Consider the following 25,297-nt stretch of genomic DNA (forward strand, 5'->3'; position numbering starts at 1 on the left):
TGGAATTGTTTCCTTAATATCATTTTCAGATTGTTCCTCGTAGTGTACAGAAATAAAATTAATTTTAGTATATTAATCTTATATCCTGTAACCTTGCTGTTACGGGTTGAATTGTGTCCCCTAAAAATATATATATTGAAAAAAGGACATGCTGAAGTCTCCCAGTAGCTCAAAATGCAACTTATTTAGAAATAGGGTCATCGCAGCTGTAATTAGTTAATATGAGGTCATACTGGAGTAGGGTAGGCCCTTGATCCAATGTGACTGGTTTCATTATAAGAAGAGGAGAGAGACGCACTGGACAGAGACGGCCGTGTGATGATGAAGGCAGAGACTGGAACGATGCATTTACAAACCAAGAAACCCCAAGGATTGCCAACGAGCACCAGAAGCTAGAAGAGGCAGGGAAGGATTCTACTCAGAGTCTCAGAGGGACTGCCAACACCTTGAGTTTGGACTTCTAGCCTCCATAACTGTGAGAAAGTATATTTCTAGTGTTTTAAGTCACCCAGTTTGTGGTACTTTGTTACAGTAGCTTTAGGAAACTAATATACTTGCTGAATTTTCTTATTAGTTTTAATAGTTTTTTAGTGGAGTCCTTAAGATTTTCTACATACAAGATCATGTTATCTGTGAGTAATTTTACTTCTTCTTTTCAATCTGGATGCCTTTTATTTCTTTTGCTAATTTAACTGCCCTAGCTAGAAGCTCCAGTATAAAATTCTATAATGTAATAATTATAAAAATGCAATGTTGGGTTTGTTATACATGTAATACGTACAACAATATCACCAAAAAGGGGGAAGGGAATAGAGCTATACAGGAGGAACATTTCGATATCTCACTGGCATCAAGTTAGTGTAAATCTGAAGCTAATTCTAGGACAAATTACCAAAACTGACTCAAGAAGAAATAGAAAGTATGACTAGATCCATAAAAATAAAGACAGGAATTAGTAACTAAAAAAACTACCCACAAAGCAAAGCCCAGGTCCATATGGCTTCACTGCTGAATTCTACCATTTAAAGAAGAGCTTTGTTTTTGTGAAGAACCTGTTTCATAAAGAATTGTTTGTTTTTGTGAATTTGAGTTACCATCTGAAGTCATTTTCTTAGCCCAAGACGGCTTTGTCCCACGCACATCCCTTGTGCTGTTATTGGCAAATATGTTACATTTCTATAAGTTATAGGTCCAAAATTATATTATATATATATAGTTTTATACAATTATTTTTTAAATCAGTTTAGAGAAGAAAGGAGAAGACATATGGATTTCTACTATGTTTTAAAATTACTTTTACTGGTGCTCTTTGTGTTTCTCATGTGGGTTCAAATCACTTGCTTTCAGCCTGAAGCACTTGCCTTAGTGTTTCTTGTAAGGCAGACTGTTATCAACAAATCTTCTCTTTGCTTTTGTTTATCTAGGACTATCAGTATTTTGTTTTCATTTTTGAAAGACAGCTTTGCTGGATATAAGATTTTTGGTTAACACGTTTTTCATTTATGTACTTTGAATATGTTGTTCCACTGTCTCTGGCCTCTGTCATTTCTTTTTTTTTTCTTTTTCTACTTTTTATTGTGGTAACATTGGTATATAACATTATATAAATTTCAGGTGTACGTCATTATGTTTCCATTGCTGTGTAGATCACACTGTGTTCACCACCCGAAGACTGATTACCATCCATCACCACACACATGTGCCCTGTCACCCCTTCCGCGCTCTTCCCTCTTCCTTTCCCCTCTGGTAACCACCACTCTAATCTCTGTCTCTGTGTGATTGTTTGTTGCTGTTTTTATCCTCTACTTATGAGTGAGATCATATACTATTTGACTTTCTCCCTCCGACTTATTTCACTCAGCATAATACCCTCAAGGTCCATCTATGTGGTCACAAATGGCTGGATTTCATCATTTCTTATGGCTGAGTAGTATTCCATTGTGTATATATATTACATCTTCTTTAACCATTCACCACTTGATGAGCACTTTGGTTGTTTTCAAGACTTGGCTATTACTAATAATGCTGCAATGAACATAGGGGTACATATATCTTTACGCATTCATGTTTCCATGATCTTTGGATAAATACCTAGCAGTGGAATAGCTGGATCATACAGTAGTTTTATTGTTAATTTTTTGAGGAATCTCCATACTGTTTTCCATAGTGGCTGCACTATTATACATCCCCACCAACAGTGTATGAGGGTTCCCTTTTCTTCACATCCTCTCCATCACTTGTTATTTCCTGTCTTGTTAATTATAGCCATTCTGACGGGAGTGAGGTGATATCTCATTGAAGTTTTGATTTGCATTTCCCTAATAATCAGTGATGTTGAATATCTTTTTATGTGCCTATTGACCATCTGTGTATCTTCTTTGGAAAAACGTCTCTTCAGATTTTTTGCCCATTTTTTAATTGGGTTGTTTATTTCTTTGCTGTTGAGATGCATGAGCTTTTTATATATTTTGGATATTAACCACTTATCAGATATATGGTTTCCAAATATCTTCTCCCAGTTGTTAGCTTGTTTTTTCATTTTTTTTTGATGGTTTCTTTGCTGTGCAGAGCTTTTTAGTCTGATGTAGTACCATTTGTTTATTTTTTCTTTTGTTTCCCTTGCCTGGTCAGACACGGTGTTTGAAAATATGCTGCTAAGACCAATGTCAAAGAGCATACTGCCTATGTTTTCTTCCAGAAGTTTTATGGTTTCAGGTCTTACATTCAAGTCTTTAATCCATTTTTGAGTTAATTTTTGTGTATGATGTAAGATAATGGTCTACCTTCATTCTTTTGCATGTGGCTGTCTAGTTTTCCCAACACCATTTATTGAAGAGACCTTCCTTTCTCCATTCTTGGCTCCCTTGTCAAAAATTAGCTGTCTGTAGACATGTGGGTTTATTTCCGGGCTCTCGATTCTGTTCCATTGATCTGTGTGTGGCCTCCACTCTTTCTGATAAGAAGTCAGATGTCAATCTGGATCTTGTTTTTTCTTTTTTTTGGTGAGGAAGATTGTCCCTGAGCTAACATCTGTACCAATCTTTCTCTATTTTGTATGTGGGATGCTGCCACAGCATGGCTTGGTGAGCAGTGTGTAGGTCTGTGCCCAGGATCCAAACCCGCAAACCCAGGGCTGCCAAAGCAGAGTGCACAAACATAACCACTATGCCACGAGGCTGGCCCCTGGATCTTGTTTTTTTATTGTCTGATAATCTCTGCCTTTTGATTGGATTGTTTAATTCATAAATATTTAATGCCATTCATAGAGTTGCATTTACTTTTTTGCTATTTTGCTTTTTGCTTCCTATGTCTCTTGTATTTTCCTCCCTCTATTCCACCTTCATTCCTTTCTTTTGCATTAAGTTAATATATTCTAATGTAGCATTTAAATTTCTTTAATGACTTCTCACATTTTTTGAATTATTTCCTTAGTGATTGCTCCCTTTAAGTGGTGAGTTGCTTTTCTCTTGCTGCTTTCAAGATTTTCTCCTTGTCAAACATCTGCAAATCATGTATCTGATAAAGAGTTAATATATAAAATATATAAGGAACTCCTACAGCTCAATAGCAAAGATAAATAAACAAGTTGATTTTAAAAAAGGGCAAAAGACCCAAATAGACATTTCTCCAAAAGGACATACAAATGCCAACAGGTACCTGACACGGTGCTCACTATCACTAATCATCAGGGCAGTACAAATCAAAACCACAATGAGATACCATCTCACACCTGTTTGGATGGCTATTATGAAAGAAAAAGATAACAAATGTGGGTGAGGATGTGGAGGAAAAGGAGCCTTTGTACACTGCTTGTAGGAAAGTAAACCGATATAGCCATTATGGAAAACATAATGGAAGTTCCTCAAAAGTTAAAAATAGAACTACTATATGACCCAGCAAACCCTCTTCTGGGTATATATCCCAAATCATTGAAATCAGTATCTCTAAGAGATGCCTGCACTCCCATGTTCATTGCAGCATTATCGACAATAGCAAAGACACGAAAACAACCTAAATGTCTCCCGACAGAGGAAAGGATTAAAAAAATGTGGTATGTACATGAAATGAGATATTATTCAGCCTTAAAAAAGACAGAAATCCTGCCATTTGCTACAACATGAGTGAACCTGAAATACATTGTGCTAAGTGAAACAAGCCAGACATGGAAGAACAAATACTACACAATCGCACTTATATCAGGAACCTGAAATAGCCAAACTCATCGAAGCAGAGAGTAAACTGGTGGTTACCAGCAGCCAGGGGAGGGATGTGAGGAGGTGTTGGGCAAAGGGCACATAGCTTCACTTACATAAGATGAGTAAGTCCTAGAGAGCAACTGCACAGCATGGTGCATATCGTTAACAACACTGTGTTGCATACTCAAAGATTTGTTAGGGCAGAGGTTGACAATGATGGGGAGATGGGTTTATTAGTACTCTTCTAGTGCTAGGTGCTTTTCATACACTGTCTCTACTCCTCACAGCGACTCTCTAAGGTGACATTTTGTAATTCCAACTGGCTGTACGCCATTTTCAGCTGGCTGGTACAAGGACAGAAGACACATGTCAAGGCACCTAACGTCAGCTTTAAGTTGTCCATGACTGCGAGCAGGTCACTAAGAGTCTGAAAGTCTTCACCACACTTATGCTTGTCTGCTTGCCGACACCCACCAGATCAGGAACCGAGAATAAGAGACTCTGGAAAAGCGATGATCACCTTTTTTTTTTTTTAAAAAAAAAACAAAACTACAAGATAAAGATACTATTTTTTTTTTCCGGATTAGTTAACTGAAGCTCAGAGAGCTTAAGAAACTTGCCCAAAGTCACACAATGCCTAAATGAGAGATCTGTGATTCAAACCCAGCTTTGCCTGGAGCCTTTGTCCACCCTGTGCTTCGTCACTGCACATCCTAACAGGAATATATAACCAGACATTTGAAGCCACAGGCCTGGAAATCATCAGAAAAGCCTAGGCTGCTTCTATTAAATCTTTCCAGCCCCGACCTCAGAGCACTAATCATCCCTTCTTATGAATCTCCCTGTTGTGGCATCTGTAACAATTAGGCACCCTGATCTGTCACATGTCTGTCTCTCTCTCTGGCCTGTCAGCCTCCGAGAGCAGGGATCACATCTTTGCAACTCCAGCACCTTGTCTGGAACCTGGCACAGAGAAGGCACTAAGTACGTGTTTGCTGGAATGACTGCATGAAGAAAGGCAAGCTGAGTCACCAAATTCACACAGACAACAAATCCCCAAGGGCTAAGTGTTGGGAAGACCCTCTTTAGGGGGCAGAGAGAAGAACGCAGGAGGAGTATTGGCAGAGCTGAGAGACATCCAGAAGGATGATGAGCTGCTGAGGTCACAGGAAGATACAATTTTAGGAGGAGGGGGTGGTTAACATTTTGTGGGGCTCACCCTCCAGACTCAAGTCCATCCATTTGATATGAGGAAGCTTAGGGAAAGAGGGAACTCCTTTCTGGATCTGAGCCGGGGAAGTGCTGGGAACGGTACCAAACTGGAGCAGCTCAGGACACTCCGAGGGGCCAGAGGAAGCACCCTCCTCACTCTGAGGAGAACCTAGAAATCTCCTAGCCTCTCCTAGGCTTTCCCATGGGCTTCACAGCAGTCCATCCAGGATGCACTCTCATGTCACAGCTATAAGAATACATTTCTCCCCAAGGGAGGAAAATGGCATCTCTGGGGGATCAATGCATTGCCTTGTGACTCTGAGAAAAGACGATCTGGGATCCTACACACTGTGTGGCGGGCAGTGGGAGTCTTCAGGAGCCACCACCACATGCCCAGGTCCCTGCATTATAAACATAGTGTGCCCAGTGTGGGGAAGTGGTGGGGGGGACACGAGGCTTCTTTACTGATCAGCAGAAACCCAGGGGGTAGAGTTGTAGTGTGGTCTTAGAGGACACGCTGATTGAGTCAGCTCACCCCAAGGGAGTGGTCAGCTGGGAGCTGCTTGTCCCCTCCACACCCCTGGCCTGGGCAATTCTGTGCCACTTATCATTGCTATTAGTCAGCTTAAACATGAACATTTCAACAAAGTTTATTTTATGGTTAAACCAGAGGTACCAGTCACTGACACAGTTTTCAATTTGGAGAAATAAATAAAATGAGATAGTAGCAGCTAACCCAGTCCTCTCCTGGTCTGCCAATTTATCTCCTATATGTATTCCGGATGTGATTATTGGCACATAATGACACAGAAGGATTAGATAATGGCTACAAATCTGTAATTTCTCCCTTGCAGAAGATGATGAATATTTTTTCAGCTGCTCCAATCAATGGTATAATTACCTCATTAGAAGTATTAGCCAAAACAAATATACCACACTACCTTAACACTCATTTGCTTCCTTCCCTTTAAAAATATACATTAAAACTCAGTGTCACAGTTAATGTGACATCCGTCCTATCCACTCTCTGGAAGAGTTTTCTCATTGCCGTCCCTGAGGTCCCCTCCTCAGTCATGGCCCCCTGAAGTGCTCTCAGTAGTGACCACTCCTCCGTTCTGGGACCCTTTCTGCTTGTGGCCTCCAGGCAGCCGAGACCTCTCCCACCCTTCATCATTTATTTTCTGACTTTCCTCCTTTCACCCCCGAAGCACGCACTAAAGATCTGTCGTGGGCCATCCCCTCTTCCTCACGCTCTCCCCTCCAACGCACTATCTTCTCGTATGGGCTCGGCATCTCTATTCAAGGTCCCTCCGAGGCCCATTTCTAGGGCTGGTTCCCCATCAAGCCCCAGAACCCACATCCAAACGCCCTCCTGGACAGTTTCTCCTGAGCAGCCTGGTGGGCACCTCAAACTCCACAGAAATTCACTGGGCACCTACCACCCAGGCTCTGTGCTACCCGCTAAGGGAAGTGTGTGAATAAGACACTCAGTTCTTGTGCTCACAGTACATGTAACCAAACTCATCTTCCTTCCCACACACTGGCTCTCCCCACCTCCCCACCAATCCCAGAACTCCAATTTATATTTAAGGCACTGCCACCCAACCCAACACCTGGGCGTGAAGCCTCAGTACCATGTGATGTGTTCCTCTCCCTTGCTCCCATGGCTAGTCGGTTGCGAAGGTCCAGGAATTCACTGGAAAACACCCTCTCCTCCACAGTCCCTCTGCCCTCACCCACCTACTGGCTGGACCATTCAAATGCAAATGAACCTTAACTGACCGCCAGCTTGCTCCACTCCCATCCATTCCAAACACAGCAGTCTCCTGAATGAGAGTTCTGGAAGCATGGATTCTCTGCTACCTCCTCAAGGGCTCCCCACCCGCACCAGAATACACTCATCTAAAGCTCTCCGCGAGCAGGTAGCCAGCCCCCCACCCCTGCACCTTTCCAACTGCTCCCGTCTGTGTACGTTCCACTGCAACAACACCAACCCGCAATCTATTCCAAGACTGTCCTGCCTCTGTGCCTTCGCTCAGTCCGTTCCCTCAGAAGCGCCGTTTCTCCACCCTCATCTCTGAAAAAGTCCAAACTCTAACCACAGTTCAGAGCTTGGCTCAAACACCACCACCTCCTGAAGCCTCAGCTAAGTCCATGCCTCCCTCAGACAGAAGGAACCTCTCGGTCCTGGTTCCCAGCCGCTCTGAACACAACCGCCTCGTGTACAGGGTTCTTTCTGTCTGGCTGACCTCTGTGACCGTCACAGAGCAGAGTGCAGTGTCTCGCCGGACTCAGTAAGGAGTGGGGGAATGAATGAAGTGGATGAGCCCCTGCTGGTGCTCTTTCCGTGTGAGAACTGCTAAATTTTGAAAGGTGGCATTTCACAAAGACATCTCCAATCTATTAATTAGAAAAGTAAATAGATAATTAAATAAACAGACGGAAGGCGGTGAGAAGCCAGCCACCTCTCACATACAAAGCCTGCCTCCCTTTGGGGGTGTGTGTTACAGCTGAACTGATTCCCGCAGGACTTTCTTTTGTCTCTGTGAGCACTTTGGGTAATTCTTCCAGTTTTCAGTTCTTTTAACACAGTGGTAGTTTTAATATTTCTGATTTAACTAGTTTCTGCTGAGAAAACCAAGTTACCCTCAGAAAAGCCATTTAATTTCATGTAGATAGGAGGGGAAAAGAAACCTGACAGAGTCACACCATAATTGTATCACCACGGCTCTGGCACTGAGAAACGATTTCCACAAAGCAGAGTCACACTGTGCCCTGCACAGCTGGGGTCCATTCTGGGATGCAGGGCTGTAAATGTGGTCAGAGACTGTGAGGCCCCCCACTGCATAGGAGGAAGACTGGCGTACAGAAGTCAATACCCCTTGCAGTGGAATAAAAAACAAATGTGCGTCTCTCAGCTGTGGATGAGATTCACTTTTTGGAAAGAAAACCTTTCCTCAAAAATGGCACAGAAAGCTCCCTTTTGATGCACGTTACTGTATATTGGTGAATAAGGAAAACACTCCCACTTACATCATCGTCCCCCCTCCATTGTTTAAAATCGTAATATCATTTCTAACCTTCGTGGTCACAGTTGTTGGGGATGCTGCTGCTTCATGGATGGGGGACCTAAGACAGTGCTGATCAAAGGGGTTCAGAAGCACCAGCTTTAGCATCACCTGGGAGCTTGTTGGCATGAAGCAGCTCAGGCCCCACTCCAGGCGTGCCGTATCAAAACCTGCACCCTCAGGGGGCTTGTCTGTGCATTTCCCTCTGAGAAGCACTGGTCTAGGTCACGGTGTTTCTGAACCTGACTCTTTGAACAAGAATCGCCTGGGATGCTTATAAAACATACACAGTTTCCCAGGGCCATTGCCTAGCATGATTCAGAAGGTCTGAGATTGGACGTGATTCGGACTAAACGAGATAGTGAAATTAATATAAGTGACATGATGCCTGACACACAGAAGGCAGAGAACAGTCTCTAATCCCCCTGCCCCTGCTGTCATCACCACTGCCAGCAGGGCTGTCAGATTAGCAAATAAAAACACATTCTGCTCAGTTAAATAGGAATTTCGGGTAAACAAATAATAGCTTAATATAAGTATATCCCAAATATTATATGAGACATTTATACAAAAATATCTCAAATTCAAATTTAACTGGGCATCCTGTATTTTAGCTGGCGGCTCTAATGACCCAGATTTTGCACTACTGCAAAAGGGGAGTGCAAAAGGGGAGTGGGTGGCAGATAAGACTGGAAAAATAGATCAGACGCAGATCGCGGAGAGCTTCAAATGCCATTCCAAGGAGTTGAAATTAGTCTATACACTGACTGGCAAGCACTGTGAGCAGAGATGCGATGCGACACAGCCCTCCACCCCTTCCCCCGGAGTGATCAGAAGAGCAATGTCAGGAAGGGACAAGAGTCTCCATCCCAAAGACCCTTTAGGAAGGGAGCCCAGAGAATGAAAGATCATAGTCATGGCCAGTGACCATGTTACACAGAAGAAAGGAGTCAAAATTTCAAAACCTTAAATTTACCTTACATTTATCCTAAACTCTTAAACCACTTATTTATACCCTGCCCTAACCCGTAACAATAATGTAAGCCGGCTCCCTGACTTCTCTTTTTCAAGGGATAACTGGTGCACAGCGGAGCCCAGCCTTATCCACAGAGAGCTGTTTGCGACTGGAAAAAAAGATACAGAGTAACAGACCAAAAGCCAAACTTCCAGTGTGCTTCCTGTGCATACTTAGCCAGAGCCCTGAATGTGGTTTCTGGACACCCCGAATATCTGGTACAAAGCCCCAGCTGTCAAGTCGAGCCACTACTTGGGGGCTCTCGGCTCCTCCTCATGGTCTGTTTGCTCATCTGTAACATGAAGATTCTTAAGAAGCCTAGGTATCTAGCTTCCTCATCCACAGCACAGAAACCTCAGGGGATGATTAGAGGCAGGTACAATGGCAGCAGTGACAGGATGATGGAAGGGGGTAAAGAAAAAATGAAGTATTGTATAAAGAATAGAAATAGACGCCCTGAATCATCGGGAAGCATTTAAATTGTATATGATCCATTTAGAAATAACATAAAACATTTTGATTTCCACTTAAAAGATGGGCTTAGACAAGAAGAGCGCTTGACTTTTAGAGAGAAGCTTTATCCATCTAAATAAATACCTCACTTCTCAAAAAAGTTACATAAGCGAAATCATACTTTCTAATCTAATGACTATTTATCAGATTCCCAGTGAACTAAAAATTGCCTACAGAATGTTCCAGGTTATATATTCGTTCCCCTCTGGATTTTAAGTAGAATCACTTGTCCACACCCAAATCTCTCCCTCTACTCTCAAACATTCCCCAAGAGGCTCAAAAGGAATTCAGAAATCCAGAACATTCTCATGTGGGAGGCCATTACAGCAAACCCATGACCAGAATTACTCTGGAATCCCTGAGGAAGCTACAGGAGCAGCTACTATTGACAAAGAACTGGAGCCCTATCAGGACCCTGATCCCTGCGGAACTGCAAGAAACGGGGCAGGAAAAGCTGCTCTGTTCTCTCTCTCTTTGCTTTTTTTTTTTTTTTTTTTGGTGAGGAAGATTGTCCCTGAGCTAACATCTGTGCCAATCTTCCTCTATTTTGTATGTGGGACGCCACCACGGCATAGCTTGATAAGCGGTGTGCAGGTCTGGGCCCAGGACCCGAAACCATGAACCCCAGGCCACGAAGCAGAGCGTGTGAACCTAACCACTATGCAACTGGGCTGGCCCCTCTGTTCTTACATTTTTATCTGTCTAGGACTCACGGCCAGTTCCAGTATCTCCTCCAACACAGGAGACAGGTGAACGCCATCCATCTCTGAAGATGGCTCGGAGCACCCAACCACCTCCAAAAGGGCTTCCTTCTAACTGTTTTCTCTCTTTTCTTTTTGTATTCTGTTAAAACTTATATAACACAAAATCTGCCATTTTAGCCATTTTTAAGTACAATTCAGTGGCATTAATTACATTCACAATGCTGTGCAACCATCACCTCCATCTCTCTTCAAACATTTTCATCACTCCAAATAGAAACTATTAAGCAGTAACTCGCCACTCTCTCTGCCTGCAGCCCTCATATTCCAACCCTATCTCTGTCTCAATGATTTGGCCTCTTCTAGATAATTCACATAAGTGGAATCATATAATGTTTTGTTCTTTTGGGTCTGGCTTATTTCACTTAGCATGTTTTCAAGGTTCACCCATGTTGTAGGAGGTATCAGAATTTTTTCTTGTTTTAAAATTTCTTTTTTGGTTTATTATTTGGTTTTTCTTGTTTTGTTTTACCTTTTGCTTTTTGCTATCCAATTTATCATCCCTCCTTCCAATTTTGAACGTCATTAACCATCACACAGCTTGCTCCTGTCCGTCGATTTCCCTCCTTCACAATGGGCGAAGCATCTTCCTTACGCTTTAGCTCCGTCACTGACAGGAGGCATTTGCTGGAGCGACGGCAGCCTTGCCTTCCACACCGAGTGAACACACTGTGTTTTCCTGTTCATCCTGAATCTTCGGAGGTTTTTCCTGAGTGTGGTAGAAATCTCTTTGCTGATCCACCCTGAGTGAGCCTATAGAAGCCAAGGATGGTGACATAAAAGGATATGGTCCCAGAAGGGTTGGGGGGAAAGAACACACACAAGGCCAGAGAGGTAAACGGGATTCTTGAATCTGGAGATAACAGCCCGCTCTCTGAGCCTCTCCTAATATGCCCCCTCCTGCTCTCCCACTGACAAGGGCATCACCACCTCCCAGGAGGGCAGGAGAGGCCCCTCGGGTAGAGCTGGTTTCACTTAGTCATTGGGAGGGCAAAAGGACCCCATCCCGAAACTAGCTTGGGAGCTTAAAACGTGAGCCCTCACCCCGGCTCTCTCCTCCCTTTGGTGGCACATTATATTCATATTAACTAGTTAGGGGCGGCCTTCCCGCCACGTGGAGTCAGCCTCTTTGCAGAAAAGGGACATAGATTTCATCTCACTTTGGTTCATGCAAATCCCTCTCCAGGACAAAGATATTCTTGGTAAAGATTTTACTTAAAACAACTTATTCTCTTCTCTTTGGACACTATAAATACCCAAATTTGAATACCAAAAGCCATCAGGAATGTATAATTTATTTGCTGTATTGATCTTTGGTAATTCAAACGCAACAGAAATATTCCCAAAATGCTTGTTTCTCCGAAGAACAACAAAAAAATCTCAGTCTCTTAGAAGAAGGCTGGAAAGCACCTTATGAACACCCCGTGTCACGCAGAGCAACGCCCAGCCTTCACACCCTCTCTTCCTGACTCACGAAGTGCACACCAGCGTTAAGCAGCCCATTTACCTTCTCTGCGAAGAGCCTGATCCTGTGCTGTGCATCTAAACAGAACTCCTCTCCCAGGCACTAATCAAGGATGCTGTGGGAGTGCAAACTGCATCCTAGCTGCTCCGAGGCCGTCTTCGCTGCAAAAGCGCCTGGTGGTTGGCTCGGTCCTTCTCTCCGTGAGCAGCTCCCTGGGCTTCAGGAAAGAGGACACTCTTCTTCCTTTCCCTCCCTTTTTATGAGGTTGCTGGGGGGACATGAGGGCACAGATGGATGCTGACCAGTCCACCACGCCCCAGCCTGGCCACATGTAGGTTGGTGGGTCTTATCTTGGGTGAGCACTCCCTCATCAGTGGCATAACCAGGACAGTCCAAGGTCCTAAAGCAGGGTCTTTTCTTTCCTTTTTTAAAAAAATGGTAATTATACTGATGTCAGTTATCAAGGACAATGATGCTAAGTTACTAGGGGAGGCAGTGTGAAAGCAAGTCTGTGAGACAAGCAGATAAAGTGGACAAAGTATGAAATCTGCACAGGCTCCATTCCCACCACCCAAGGGCACCCCGTCCTGGCCTCCCCCAAGGACCCTCCTTCAGAGACTGAAGGGAGCACTTCTTTAATATGCCCATTCCCCTAATTTTAGTTTTGGCTGCACTTCTTGCCCCTGAGATGCCAGATACAGAGGTTAGTGTTGGAAGGAAAACCCAGCTACGATCAAGATCAGATCAGATCTGGAAATTTCCTCCTGGGCTGTCCTGGGCTCTGAGCCTCGGGGCTGCCCAGCTCTCCACCCAGACTCTCCAGCGCCGGGCTGCCTCTGCGGGATAAAAAGAGGAGGCTTATCCTGTCTCTGAGGCTCAACACAGAGGGCGGGGGGTGGCTCTAGAGAAGCCAAGCGCCACCAGTCCTGCTGAGCCAAACAAGCCCCAGGTGGAAGAGACTCAATCATACTGCCTTACAGGCAACGGGGTTCCCCCCGTTCCTTAGAGAGAAAATTCCTGGTGTCGGATTTTGGAATGAGTAAAATAGGAACCTTAAGACAATGAAATTTATGACTGATGAAAGTTGTAAATGTCATTTCCTGGTAATTTTTTTTTTTCCAAAACAAAACGCAGCAATTTCTGGGCCACAGATACATGCATGCTCCCAGGTTGGGAGTGGGACCTGAAACCCTCCCATGACACCATTTTTCATTGCCCCAGCATCCCTTCTAGATGCATTCTCTCTAATTCTATTGTTCCAAGTCATTAAAATGCAGTGCAAATATCTTCTCCCAATTGGTGGGTTGTCTTTTCATTTTGTTGATGGTTTCCTTTGCTGTGCAGAAGCTTTTTAGTTTGATGTAGTCCCATTTCTTTATTTTTTCTTTTGTTTCCCTTGCCTGAGGAGACATATTCAAAAACATACTGCTAAAGCTAATGTCGAAGAGCATACTGCTTATGTTTTCTCCTAGGAGTTTTATGGTTTCAGGTCTTACATGCAAATTTTTAGTCCCTATTGAGTTAATTTTTGTGCATGGTGTAAGATAATGGTCTACTTCCATTCTTTTGCATGTGGCTTTCCAGTTTTCCCAGCAGTTTTTTCTTATTGAAGAGACTTTCCTTTCTCCATAGCATGTTCTTGGCTCCTTTGTCAAAGATTAGCTGTCCACAGAGGCGTGGGTTTATTTCTGGGCTCTCAATTCTGTTCCATTGGTCTGTGTGTCTGTTTTTGTGCTGGTACCATGCTGTTTTGATTACTGTAGCTTTGTAGTATATTTTGCAATCGGGGCATGTGATACCTCCAACTTCATTCTTTTTTTCTCAGGATTGCTTTGGCAAATATCTTGGGAGAAGATATTTGCAAATCATATATCTGCTAAGGGGTTAATCTCCAAAATATATAAAGAACTCATACAACTCAACAACAAAAAAACAAACAACCCAATTAAAAAATGGGCAGATGATCTGAACATACATTTTTCCAAAGAAGATATACAGATGGTCAACAGACATATGAAAAGATGCTCAACATCACAAATTATTAGGGAAATGCAAATCAAAACTACAATGAGATATCACCTCACACCTGTCAGAATGACTATTATTAAAAAGACAAGAAATAACAAGTGTTGGAGAGGATGTGGAGAAAAGGGAACCCTCATACACTGCTGGTGAGAATGCAAACTGGTGCAGCCACTGTGGAAAACAGTATGGAGATTCCTCAAAAAATTAAAAATAGAACTACCATATGATCCAGCAATTCCACTTCTGGGTATTTATCAAAAGAACACAAAAACACTAATTTGAAAAGATATCTGCACCCCTATGTTCACTGCAGCTTTATTCACAATAGCCAAGACTTGGAAACAACCTAAGTGCCCATCAACAGATGAATGCATAAAGAAGATGTGATATACATACACAATGGAATATTACTCAGCCATAAAAAAGATGAAATCTTGCCATTTGCAACAAGATGGATGGACCTTGAGGTATCATGCTAAGCAAAGTAAGTCAGAGGGAGAAAGCCAAATACTGTGTGATTTCACTCATATATGGAAGATTAAAAAAAACCAATAACAACAAACAAACACATAGACACAGAGAGCAGACTGGTGGTTACCAGAGGAGAAGAGGGCAGGGGGAGGGTGAGAGGGGGAAAGGGGCACATGTGCACAGTGACGGATGAAAACTAGACTTTTGGTGGTGGACATGATGTAGTCTGCACAGAAGTCAAAATACAATGATGTGCACTTGAAACTTATACAACGTTATAAAACAATATGACCTCAATAAAAAATAAATTAAAAAAATAAATAAAGTAAAATCCAGTGCGTTTACAAACATGAAAATCCCTCATTTCTCAACATTTCCCAAATATTTTAAGCTTGCTAGATATGCAATGTGCTAAAATAAACCTCCCTCTAATCTGACTGGACTTAATATCCAACTGTAACTGCTGAGGGGGCGCCTCCTGAGTTACATCTGCGCGTTAGTTTTGATCTTCTCTTTGATCTTCTCCCTTTTTGGAAGATTCTGAATCTGCCATAAGTTCTTGGAAGGGTAAGACAATGGTTTCTTTCTTTTTTTTTTTTTTTATTTTCGGATGTACATCATATTTCGAATTCTGTGTAAAGACCATGTTTTCTTATCTCCCTCTTCCTTTCGAATCTCCTCAGGGTCCCCACTACCTGGTGTTGATCCCAAAGTCACAGAGCCTCCTGGCATAGAAGGCATGTTCATTGGGAAAAGGTGTTCATCTGGGTAGATGACAAATGGAGCCTCCTGGAAACAGAAGAATTAGCAAAAGTCATCCCTTCCTGAAGGCAGGTGGAAACAGCCCCAAGCCAGGGGCAATGGCTTGGTGAGTAGAAGGAGGGCTGGATTCCAGCACCCCCTCACCACCAGCCAGGTGCCTTGGTGCAGGTCACAACCTGCAGAACTGCACATGGCAGCCCCACAATGCAAGCTGGCTACGGAAAGTGCTTCCATTAGGACTTTCAGCACTTCTCAGCTGTCAGCTTCTCTGTTTCCAGGCGCTGCCTTGAGAGTGAAAAGAAATTTAATGGCAGAAATAAGCAATCTTCCAATATTTAGAAATATTTCCTCATTCCTAATATGCACAAGTAGACTGCCTTTTTTTTATTGTGGGAAACTACACATAACTTAAAATTTATCATCTTAGGCTTTGTTAGAGAGATGTGAAAATAATTTAAAGATCATTGCTTTCTCTTTTTAAGCAAATTCCTTACATAAAAAAATTTTCACTGGAAGAAGCCATTGTTTCCTCATCATTTTGTATTTGATTAGAGACCTCAGTGTTGAAATTGAAGGTAAGAACTATACTCAGAGACCTCTTTTACTCTTTCTCTCACAATCTTAAAAAGGCCAACAGGAAATTCCTAAGTTTAAGGTAAGAACGTCAGTTTGCAAATATGTGGGTTGGGAATACTTACTTCAGTAATTTATCAGACTAATTCCTCAAGATGAATGTAATCAAGCAGTTTCCCAGTTTCTGAAGCCTTCCGCAGGAAGCTGAGGTCCTCTAAAAGCTCTTGTATGTGCAAATATTGAGGGGTTAGATTTCCCAAGAAAGGGTGCAACCGTGTCTTGGTGTTTGGAATTCAAACCTACACGTCTGTATAGTTTATATTTGGCTTGAGGCACTTATTAGATGATTAACAATCCAGACCGCCTTATTTAAACCAAAGTCCACAATCAACCAATTATCCAACTGACATCACATCGGCAAGTTCTCCAGTGACTCCAGGGAGAGTCCCAGACTGAATCAGGACACGAAAGGCCAGTACTCCTGGCGAATCAGAATCCTCGTCCAGGAATGTCCCAGGATGTAGGATACAGGGATTCAGGATGCAAGAATCAGCCTTCAGGTTCAAAGCTGTACCGTGACCCCAGTGACCCTTTGGGTGGCAGAAGGACATTTACCATCACACTCTCAGTCCCAGGACGCTACTTATTGACAAGTTTCAGGAACGTAGCCTGGAGTTTCTGTTCACTCCTGTCCTGTGAAAATGGATTGCTGACTCTGTGGATGGAAAAATCTTTTCAAGCTACTGGCCCAATTCCATGTCATAAACTTTGCTTCTCTCAGGAGAAGGTGGAACACCAGAGGAGACAGGAGCCAGGAATACAATGGCCATGAATTATTGAGTCTTCTTTTCCAATTTGGCAATAATGAATCCAAATAAGATTCTGCTAGTGTTGGTGGACAGGATGTTCTCCAGGAGCCAAGAACTTTGTAATTCCGATTAGGACCACTGTGACAGCTGAGAAGTTAAACAGGACCAGAGAGCGCACACAAAACGGAGATCAAGCCTCCCTCCAAGACGCCGAGGTAGCCGTGGATGGCCAAGGGATTGGGCAGAGGACAGACTTGCGGATCCTGAAAGGGGCAGCCCATGCTTTTAGGGTACAAGGCTATGTGTCTTAAAATTGAGAGCACACTCAGACGTCAAATGATCAAAATCTTGGAATAAAGCTAAAAGGAAAAACTGCGTCACTCTTTGTTATCAGCTGGGTTGTGCTGCTCTCCCTGGCAGCACTGGCAGGGCAGACACACACCCTACAAAGGCCGGCTCAACGCACAGTCAGCCAGTCCCTGCACTACGCCTGCAGGCTAGTGGCGAGCAACAGTCAATGGGACTAAAAAAAGGGAGATCTCAGAAACTTGAAGCTGGGTTTAAAAAAAAACAGACAGTTAGAGATAAAGCAGTGAGAAACCCCACCAGAATATTTCTTCTGTTAATACCTAAAGGAATAAAGGAGCATATAGTAGGATGGAGAAAGAGAAATTAGGTTTGATGGTTCAGGTCAGATCCATCCAACTCAGCCTTCAAGGAAACGACCCTTTCTATAAGTGGCAAAGGGAAAAAAAGAGAGAGGGAGAATTCTGCATGTTCCAAGGAATTCCCCCATCCAGGTAAAAACTACAGAAAGAGAGGTTAAAAGACATGCTTAAAGTCTACCAGAGACTTTTTTTTGTTTTACTTACTATTGTACCTCTAGAGTTTAAAATAGTGCTTGTCGTATAGTAGGCGCTCAATAAATTTTTGTTGAATGAACATTATAGTTGTCAATAAAAGATTTGGCTCCATTTCTAGCTAAAAATATGTCCCAAACTCACAAAAATACATATTTATTCTAGAATTATTTAGAAATATTTTTTAAAACTTTCAAGAGTTTCCAAAAATGAAAGAAAAATGTCAAGTAAAATTCCATTCGCATCTACAAACATCTTCATCTTAAAGCTTTGATGTTCTTGGTCTACCTCTGATTTTGCCCAATATGCCAATCACTCCAGCTAATATTGTAGATGTTTTAAAGGAAAACTGGGATGTACTGCAGATAGGATATTTCTCTGGGAATCCCGGGTGACCGCCGAGGTGGGCCTCCCAGGGTGCTAGCTACCTTGGTCCAGTCCTGGTCTGGACGTTGGTCCTACACATTCAGAAACTGAACATGTCACACACGCCCAGGACAGATCTATGGGAGAAGCAGACTCCTAATAGCCAACCTCACTATGACAGATGGAAAAAACCAGAATGCCAATTGGTTAACTAAAATGAAAAACTGAATTGCCAAGACAACTGGCGTCCTTGGCAGGCACATTCTTGACGGGCAAACTCTAGAGAAAGCTGAATTTGAAATCAACTTGCTTTGATGCATTAGAACGACAGGTCTTTGCTACGGGTTCATGTCTTCATGGACTCCAGGCCTAATGCAGCCTTCCCTACCATAGGGATCCATGTGGCCCCCAAACCACATAGGTTAAGTCCTTAGTTCGGGGCACCCCAACCCTGAGCAGCATTTAGAAGGGCACTGCCAACATCTGCATCTGTGGCTTTCCCTCTTGTGTTCCTCCACTACCGATGAATTCCCATTCGAAATAACACATTCTTACTGTAGATATACCTATATCAGCAACGAGGTCTCAAAGTGTTAACGATCTCAGAGGCTGTCATTCATTCATTCAACCAATATTGGTTGAGATTCTATTACGTACCAGGCACTGATCTGGGCAGGGGGATACAGTAGTTAACAACACAGACAAAACCCGTGGTGCCATGGGGTTCACATTCCCTCTCTTTATTTTAACTTCTGCTGCTCTGCCCCTTTCAGACGACTTAGCAGTATGGCTGATTTTACAGGTTAATTCTCAGAGGCAATCAGATTTCTCATTTGTGCCTGTTGCCATTATGTACTGCCTATAAGTAAAAAGCAGGCAACATCTTCTTTTAGGGTTTTGGAAAAGGGAGAAAAATGTGTAACTTCAACAGGTAATTACAGTTTTGGAGTCCACAAAAAATGGTGAATTTCTAGGTCATTGCTTGAAATACCAGAGCAGTCTATTTTTGCCAATAATTGAGAGTCTTGTATTCTTCCAGGAGTAAACCCAATCAAGAGGACTTTAAACGGAAATGTTAGACACCCGGGAAGGAACGTGTGAGTGAGAGTTGGGAGAAGTGGCACATGTGGTCTACAGTCTCTCTCAGCCAATACCCAGCACGGACAAGGCACGTTCCCCACACTCTCCAGGTCTCCTACCCTCATTGTTAAGATGACGGGGTTTGCCTAAATCACTAAGACACCAACAGCTGGAAAATATGATTTCCCCTGACAACAGGAACCAAGCCTTATTCATCTCAATCTTCCTTACAGAGCCTTGGGCCACACCCCACACATAATGGCCACTCCATAATTACTGCTTTATCAAACGCAGAAACTATTGTAAGACCAGAGTGGCAACTGAAGTCACAGATATTCCAGATAAGATTTAAAAAGTTTTTTCTTGTTATTTAGCTACAGAATCGTTTATTCACTTTGCCTTGCACATTGTCTTCCTCTTAAGAGCCACTGGCAGCACCAGTAACTTCTTAAATGCAGACCTGAGAAACCCGCGCCAGCCTTTCCCGCAAGCCTAAGAGTTACACAGCCCTTCCTTCTCCCAGCAACTGTCCAGACCTCCCCTCTCTCCTGCCTGCGCCTCCTTCTGGCTTCTCTTTCTCCGTCTTCCTTACCACCAGCCCCATAAATAGAGTTCAGCAGGAAACCGCCCTCTCCCTGGTTAAGGTCCTTGGCAGTTTCATCTTAAATGAGATGGATCCCAAATGGCACAGAGCCCACTGGGCACTGCTCTTCAGACACCCCCAAGGATCTCAAAGTGAGAAGCCTAAAACTAAACCTTTCCTCTTTCTCCCTCATGCTAAAACCTGTACTCTCACATTATTTAATTTGATGAATTGCCTTCCTTTCATTAACCACTTGCTTCCTCCCCCTTCCAAACTAAATGATGGCCAAATCCTTGCCGACTTGACCCCTGGAACAGCTCTCAAGTCCATGCCTTCTCTCCACAGCCTTAGTCAGGTCCTTACCATGACGCGGTCTCCCAGCCTGAAGTCTCTATTTACATTTCTCTCACGGCTATGGGTACTTGCTTCCTTGTCCTGGTAATCTGCAGACATTTATGATTCCTCCATCCTAGACTATAACTTCCTTAGGTGCAGAATCCTTGTCTCTTTTTGTCCTGTTACCCGCTCAGGTAACACTGTGCTTCGCACATAATAAGTGTTCCATAAACAGACTTCGGGAATAGAGAATGGAATATCTTAGAATGACTGCACTCATGGCCCCAAAGAGCAGCTCATTAGATAATTATTTACCCTAATTTCTTCACAGCCCAATTAACAAGGTTATAGATACACACAGACCACACACACACACGGTGTGCCCTTAGCCACCTTTACGTCAATCTTCTAGCAAACACAAAGAGAGGGTCTATCTCCCAAATAATTAAAACATAAATTGGTTCACATTTTTTGTTTCTGGTCTTCCTTGAGAAAAATGACACAATGCTTAGTAGCAAATGAGAAATTTTGCAAATCTATATCCCTCAAATGCCACCAAACATGGGTCACACATCTTTCCTTCTTGCATTTTGATCCCATTGCTATGACTTAGTGTGGTAATTATATTACAAAGCTATTATTCGATGAAATGAAAATGGCAAAACAATTTAAACGCTTGTCTAAAAAAGATCGCGCTAGAATGCAATTATAAGTGAAATTACAATGGCAAAATAATTGAAATGCAAGTCTGGAGGGCACAGTTATGAAACCATTAAGATGCTTCTGTTGGGGACTCACAACACTGAGTGAAACTATGCACTCCTGGGGACACATTTCTAATTCACTAAAGCAGGCAACATTTATGGAAAGATGAAAATGTCTGTGCTCCCGTTGTTCCACAGCATTATCTACACTTCTGAACGCCACCTGGGGGTTCATAACAACATCAGGGTTTACAGGTCTACAGGACAGACTGATGAGAGAACCATGTGGGATCCCGTGCTTCCATTCAGCACCAAGAAGATAAAGGCACAAGGACAAGATTAGCTTAGACTTTTCTGAAATGTTTTCAGTATAAAAGTTAGGATCATAACATGGAAAGATTTTTATTCTAAATGTAAGCCTGCAATTATTAAATATTTGTGTGGATATATTTCTAAGGATCTATCTTCTTAAAATATTCTCCTGACATAGTCCTTTAGAAAAATCTTGGTAAATATTTTGATGCCTAGGCTTACAGTGGGTATACTTGCTCATTAAAGGAAAGAAACAAAAACAAAATACAGTGCTAGATACAAAACAGGTATGCTGAAAAGATCAATTTGACAAACGATTGAGGACCCTCCTGCGAATGATGTTCTGCGCTCTGATGGTTGAACACACAAATGAGGCTACCAGCAAAAACATGCAAACTATGCCCCCCACCTTCGCCCTCAGGCTGCTCTGGTGCGTTTGCATCTTTCAGTTCAGTGATGAAGGAAACATCGCTAGGAGGGGGTCATATGAAAGACACACATGTCAGACGAATAAGACGCAAATCCTTTTCTCATTCACGATTCTCTCTCTTGTGTTGTCACAGGGCAAGTTAGGAAATGGTATTTAATTTTTTTTCACACAGAAAATTTCTCAGCATCCATGATTTTAACATTACCTAATAAAGTTACTAGGTTTCCACAAAAACAGTTGTATACTTTTGTTTTTCAAGCTTTAGTTTTAAAAAGCCCCTTGGAAATAAAGATAGTAAGTTTTCTTACTCTCTTTCACAGACTCTGAAACACATGAAGATTTAATATGCTCGTAAACACGTTCTCTGAGGTATGCTTAGCAGACGGGGTTTGGAGTCCTGGTGACTTCTGGCCCGAGTGTTTGAAGTGGACTCTTATGTTATTGGGGATATTCCGCTGGGCGCATGTGTCTCGGCCTTTTTATTTTCTCTCCCACATGGGAAATAAGTGGGAGCGTTAACTACAGCTTCCTAACAATATGAACCTTGCGTGCATGGTAACTTTAAAATAAAAATCAAGTCTGCTATCTAGATATTTTATAGAGAAATCACATTATCTTTAACACATGTAATTTAAATATTAATACGATTTGAAATAGATTTTTGATTCATATGAGGAAATGAAGTTTTTCCAGTTTAGGCACAAAGGTACAAACTTTGAAAAAGACAAAAAATCATCTAGAGAAAATTCTATGAAGAAGCCTAATTGAAGAAATCAACAAGCAAACATACACATAGATGGTAGGAAAAATAAAAATAAGCAGGGTCCACAAAATATTTAAACCATAGTGTTATACATAAAATTTGAAATTTGGAATTTGAAATCACATTTGTCAGGGTTTTGTAGAATTCATCTCTGTATTTAGAAAAGTGTGAAATAAGTTACATATAATAGCCTTATTAACTTCCAAGGACATATTTCTGGAAGTTAATAAAGGAGAAAACAATGAAACATTTATAATAGTATAAGTTAAATATATTGCTCCAACTTACTTTGAAATGCATAAAAATGTAAGTTGGATTGATGGACGGATAGAAAGATAGATGGATAAGTGACAAACAAAACAACAGAAAATGTTAACTATAGAATCTATGTGGTGGATATTTACGGGCATCACTGTACAATATTTCTGATTCTTTTGCATGTGTAAAATTTTCATCATAGAGTATTGGGGGAAAAATGCAGTGCTCTAGATGAAAAGCATTTATTGCATTTGTGAACTGTGCTCAACAAATAAACCACTTTCAGAATTTGTCTACTGACATGACGCACTCACCTAGCCAGCCGGATCCTGAATCTGGTATGCATAGGTCTGTCTCAGCGCTGGGCAACACGAAGCCAACGACAAACACCTCCACGCCATCCGCCATCAGGGCCATGCCCAGGACGAAGAAAAGGGCCCACTGAAAACGACCGTGACCACACTCCTGGATTATCAGCTCATACTGCTGGGCTAGTTCCTCCTCGTCAGCTTTCCTCTCTGACTCCAGCTCCCGTCGGTCCTTGTACTCATCACCCTTGGGCTGCCCCACTGACACGATGCTGTCTTTCCCTTGGCTCATACTGGGGATGCCCTGATACTCCCCTTCGTAGATCTCATCATCTTCATCGTGACCCTCTGTAGCTTCGCTGGAGCCTTCATCATCATTGGCCTCCCCATCATAGGTTTCTCCAGGCGGGTAATAGTCATCATCCTCTTCTTCATCTTGGAACCGACTGTAGGACCTCTGGGTGTATTCGTCCTGGGCCCGGTCCACGGCTTCATTCACCTTCTTTACGGTTTGCTTCTTTACCTCTCTGGCAATGTCCTTGGCACCCTTCATCAGTGAAGTCCTATCCTTGTAAGAGTCTTCCATCTTATCTCAATGGATGGCCAACGAGAAGATGGGAATTTTTCAGACTCTGGTCAGTGGTTCAGCCCTGACAGCATCATCCACTTTGGGTTCAAAATGGAACTGCAAGAGAAGAAAAACCAGAGGAGAGATCATTCTTTTTTTCTCTGTCTTTTTCACCACACATTTCTTGGTCTCTTTTCACTGCCCCTTGGACTAAGACACAGAATTAGCCTCCCTTTCTTTGACCTCACCGTACACATGCACACTGGATGCTGGTTCTCTGCTCAAGTGTGATCAGCACATGGAGTATTTAGGGTTTTTACTGTTATTATTATTGTTTTGTTTTTAAGGAACTCTTCCCCCTAAGTAACTCTGCATAGAATACACAGGTACTCCCCTGAGAATAAAACAGGGTGTCTGGCACCTTTAAAAGTACATCCGACACATGTTGAAAGTGCTATAAAGATATACTCTGGCTAAGAAAAATAACATTGCTCACAGGCGTATACACACACCACAAAGGTAAAACCAGAATACAGGAAAATCCTGTCTGACCTTATTTCCTTACATTGAAAGAAAACCAAAAAGCAGGCAAGCAGCCCTATGTACAATGCTATCAAATCATGTATATATTTGTGAAATGCATTTCTGCTCTGTACCTCCTTCCAATAAATGGGAACAGAGACTTACATGCACCCCAAACCGCCAAAGAGTATTTCCCTATTACATCAATCACATCTGTAGGAAACTGGCAGAGTTCACCAAATGACTGCACAGACACCTTTGATCATCATTGAACTCAACTATTTGGCTTGTCCAGTCGGGGGTCTGCCCTTTCAGAAACTACCCCCTGACCAGGAGGGACAGGTAAGCCACATGCAACCACAACCCCACCCTCTAAGCGCCCCAGGCTTTGTCTCTACCTTCTTCATCTCTGGACACACACGCACACACACACACACACCTGTCTTCCTCCAGTTCATTGCTGTCCTGGATATGAGTCGGCAGTCTCCCAAGACCCATCTTTTGGTCTCTTTCTCACTGACGGCCCCTATGTCTTAGCTCATTATGTTCGGGGTGACCTCACAGCAACTGATCTTTCACTTGCCCACTGACCATCTCCTCTGGTGGCCCAAGGGAGCCAGTGTCAGGCCCACCCTTGTTCACAGATGATATAAAGGTGAGACAGTCATCTCCTCCATCATTCACTCCCCAAGCCCTAGGCCGTGGCTGCATTTCAAACATGGATTTATATAATAGTCATTTCTACTTTTTCCTTTTGCACCCGGTGTAAAACACTTGGTAAGTGGCTATTACAAACATATATTTAAACAGCTCATTCAGACAGCACAAATCCAGCAAGAAAGGAAAAAAACTGTCTATAAATGGACTGTGCGCCATTACCACTGAATACCTACAAATGCCCAGTAGGCAAAACAGAGCAGGGCTCCGCACAGGCCCGGGTTTGGAAGACAACAAAATGAATCTGAAATAAACAGGATTACAAGGGTTTTGGCCAAATGTCTTAATAAAGGATTTATCTGTTTGTCTTCCCTTTTCTTTCTTTTTAGAGAGCTGAGAGGCAGCAAGGGAGAGGTGGGAGCATCTTTGAGAAGAGTAAGGAAAGACAGGAAGGCAGTGAGAAAGGGGGCTGAGGATGGCGTGCTCAGAAACTCGAGGAGGCAGGAAAAAAAGAGAAGCGAAGGAGAAGGGAGGTGATGACAAACGATGTGGGAGATGGAGAGAGCTTCCGACTTTAAAAATTAAAAGCAAACTTAAAACATTTCACACAATAAATAAAGCCAACTGCTCTACCATCCATAAATTGGAGATCCTATCAGACGCCGCACAGCCGCTCTGCC

General features: G+C 42.7%; 1 protein-coding gene across 1 annotated transcript in view; it reads right to left on the reverse strand.

Annotated features, from left to right (window-relative positions):
- SV2C (synaptic vesicle glycoprotein 2C) overlaps positions 1-25,297 on the reverse strand; it is a 195,471-nt gene that overhangs the window by 123,748 nt on the left and 46,426 nt on the right. Inside the window, exon 2 of the mRNA XM_046667521.1 lies at positions 22,877-23,555. Coding sequence (XP_046523477.1) covers positions 22,877-23,456 — 580 coding nt within the window. The 5' untranslated portion in view covers positions 23,457-23,555. The remainder of the gene's footprint in view (positions 1-22,876; positions 23,556-25,297) is intronic.

Source organism: Equus quagga, chromosome 7 (assembly GCF_021613505.1).
Source record: "Equus quagga isolate Etosha38 chromosome 7, UCLA_HA_Equagga_1.0, whole genome shotgun sequence".
Lineage (NCBI taxonomy): Eukaryota > Metazoa > Chordata > Mammalia > Perissodactyla > Equidae > Equus > Equus quagga.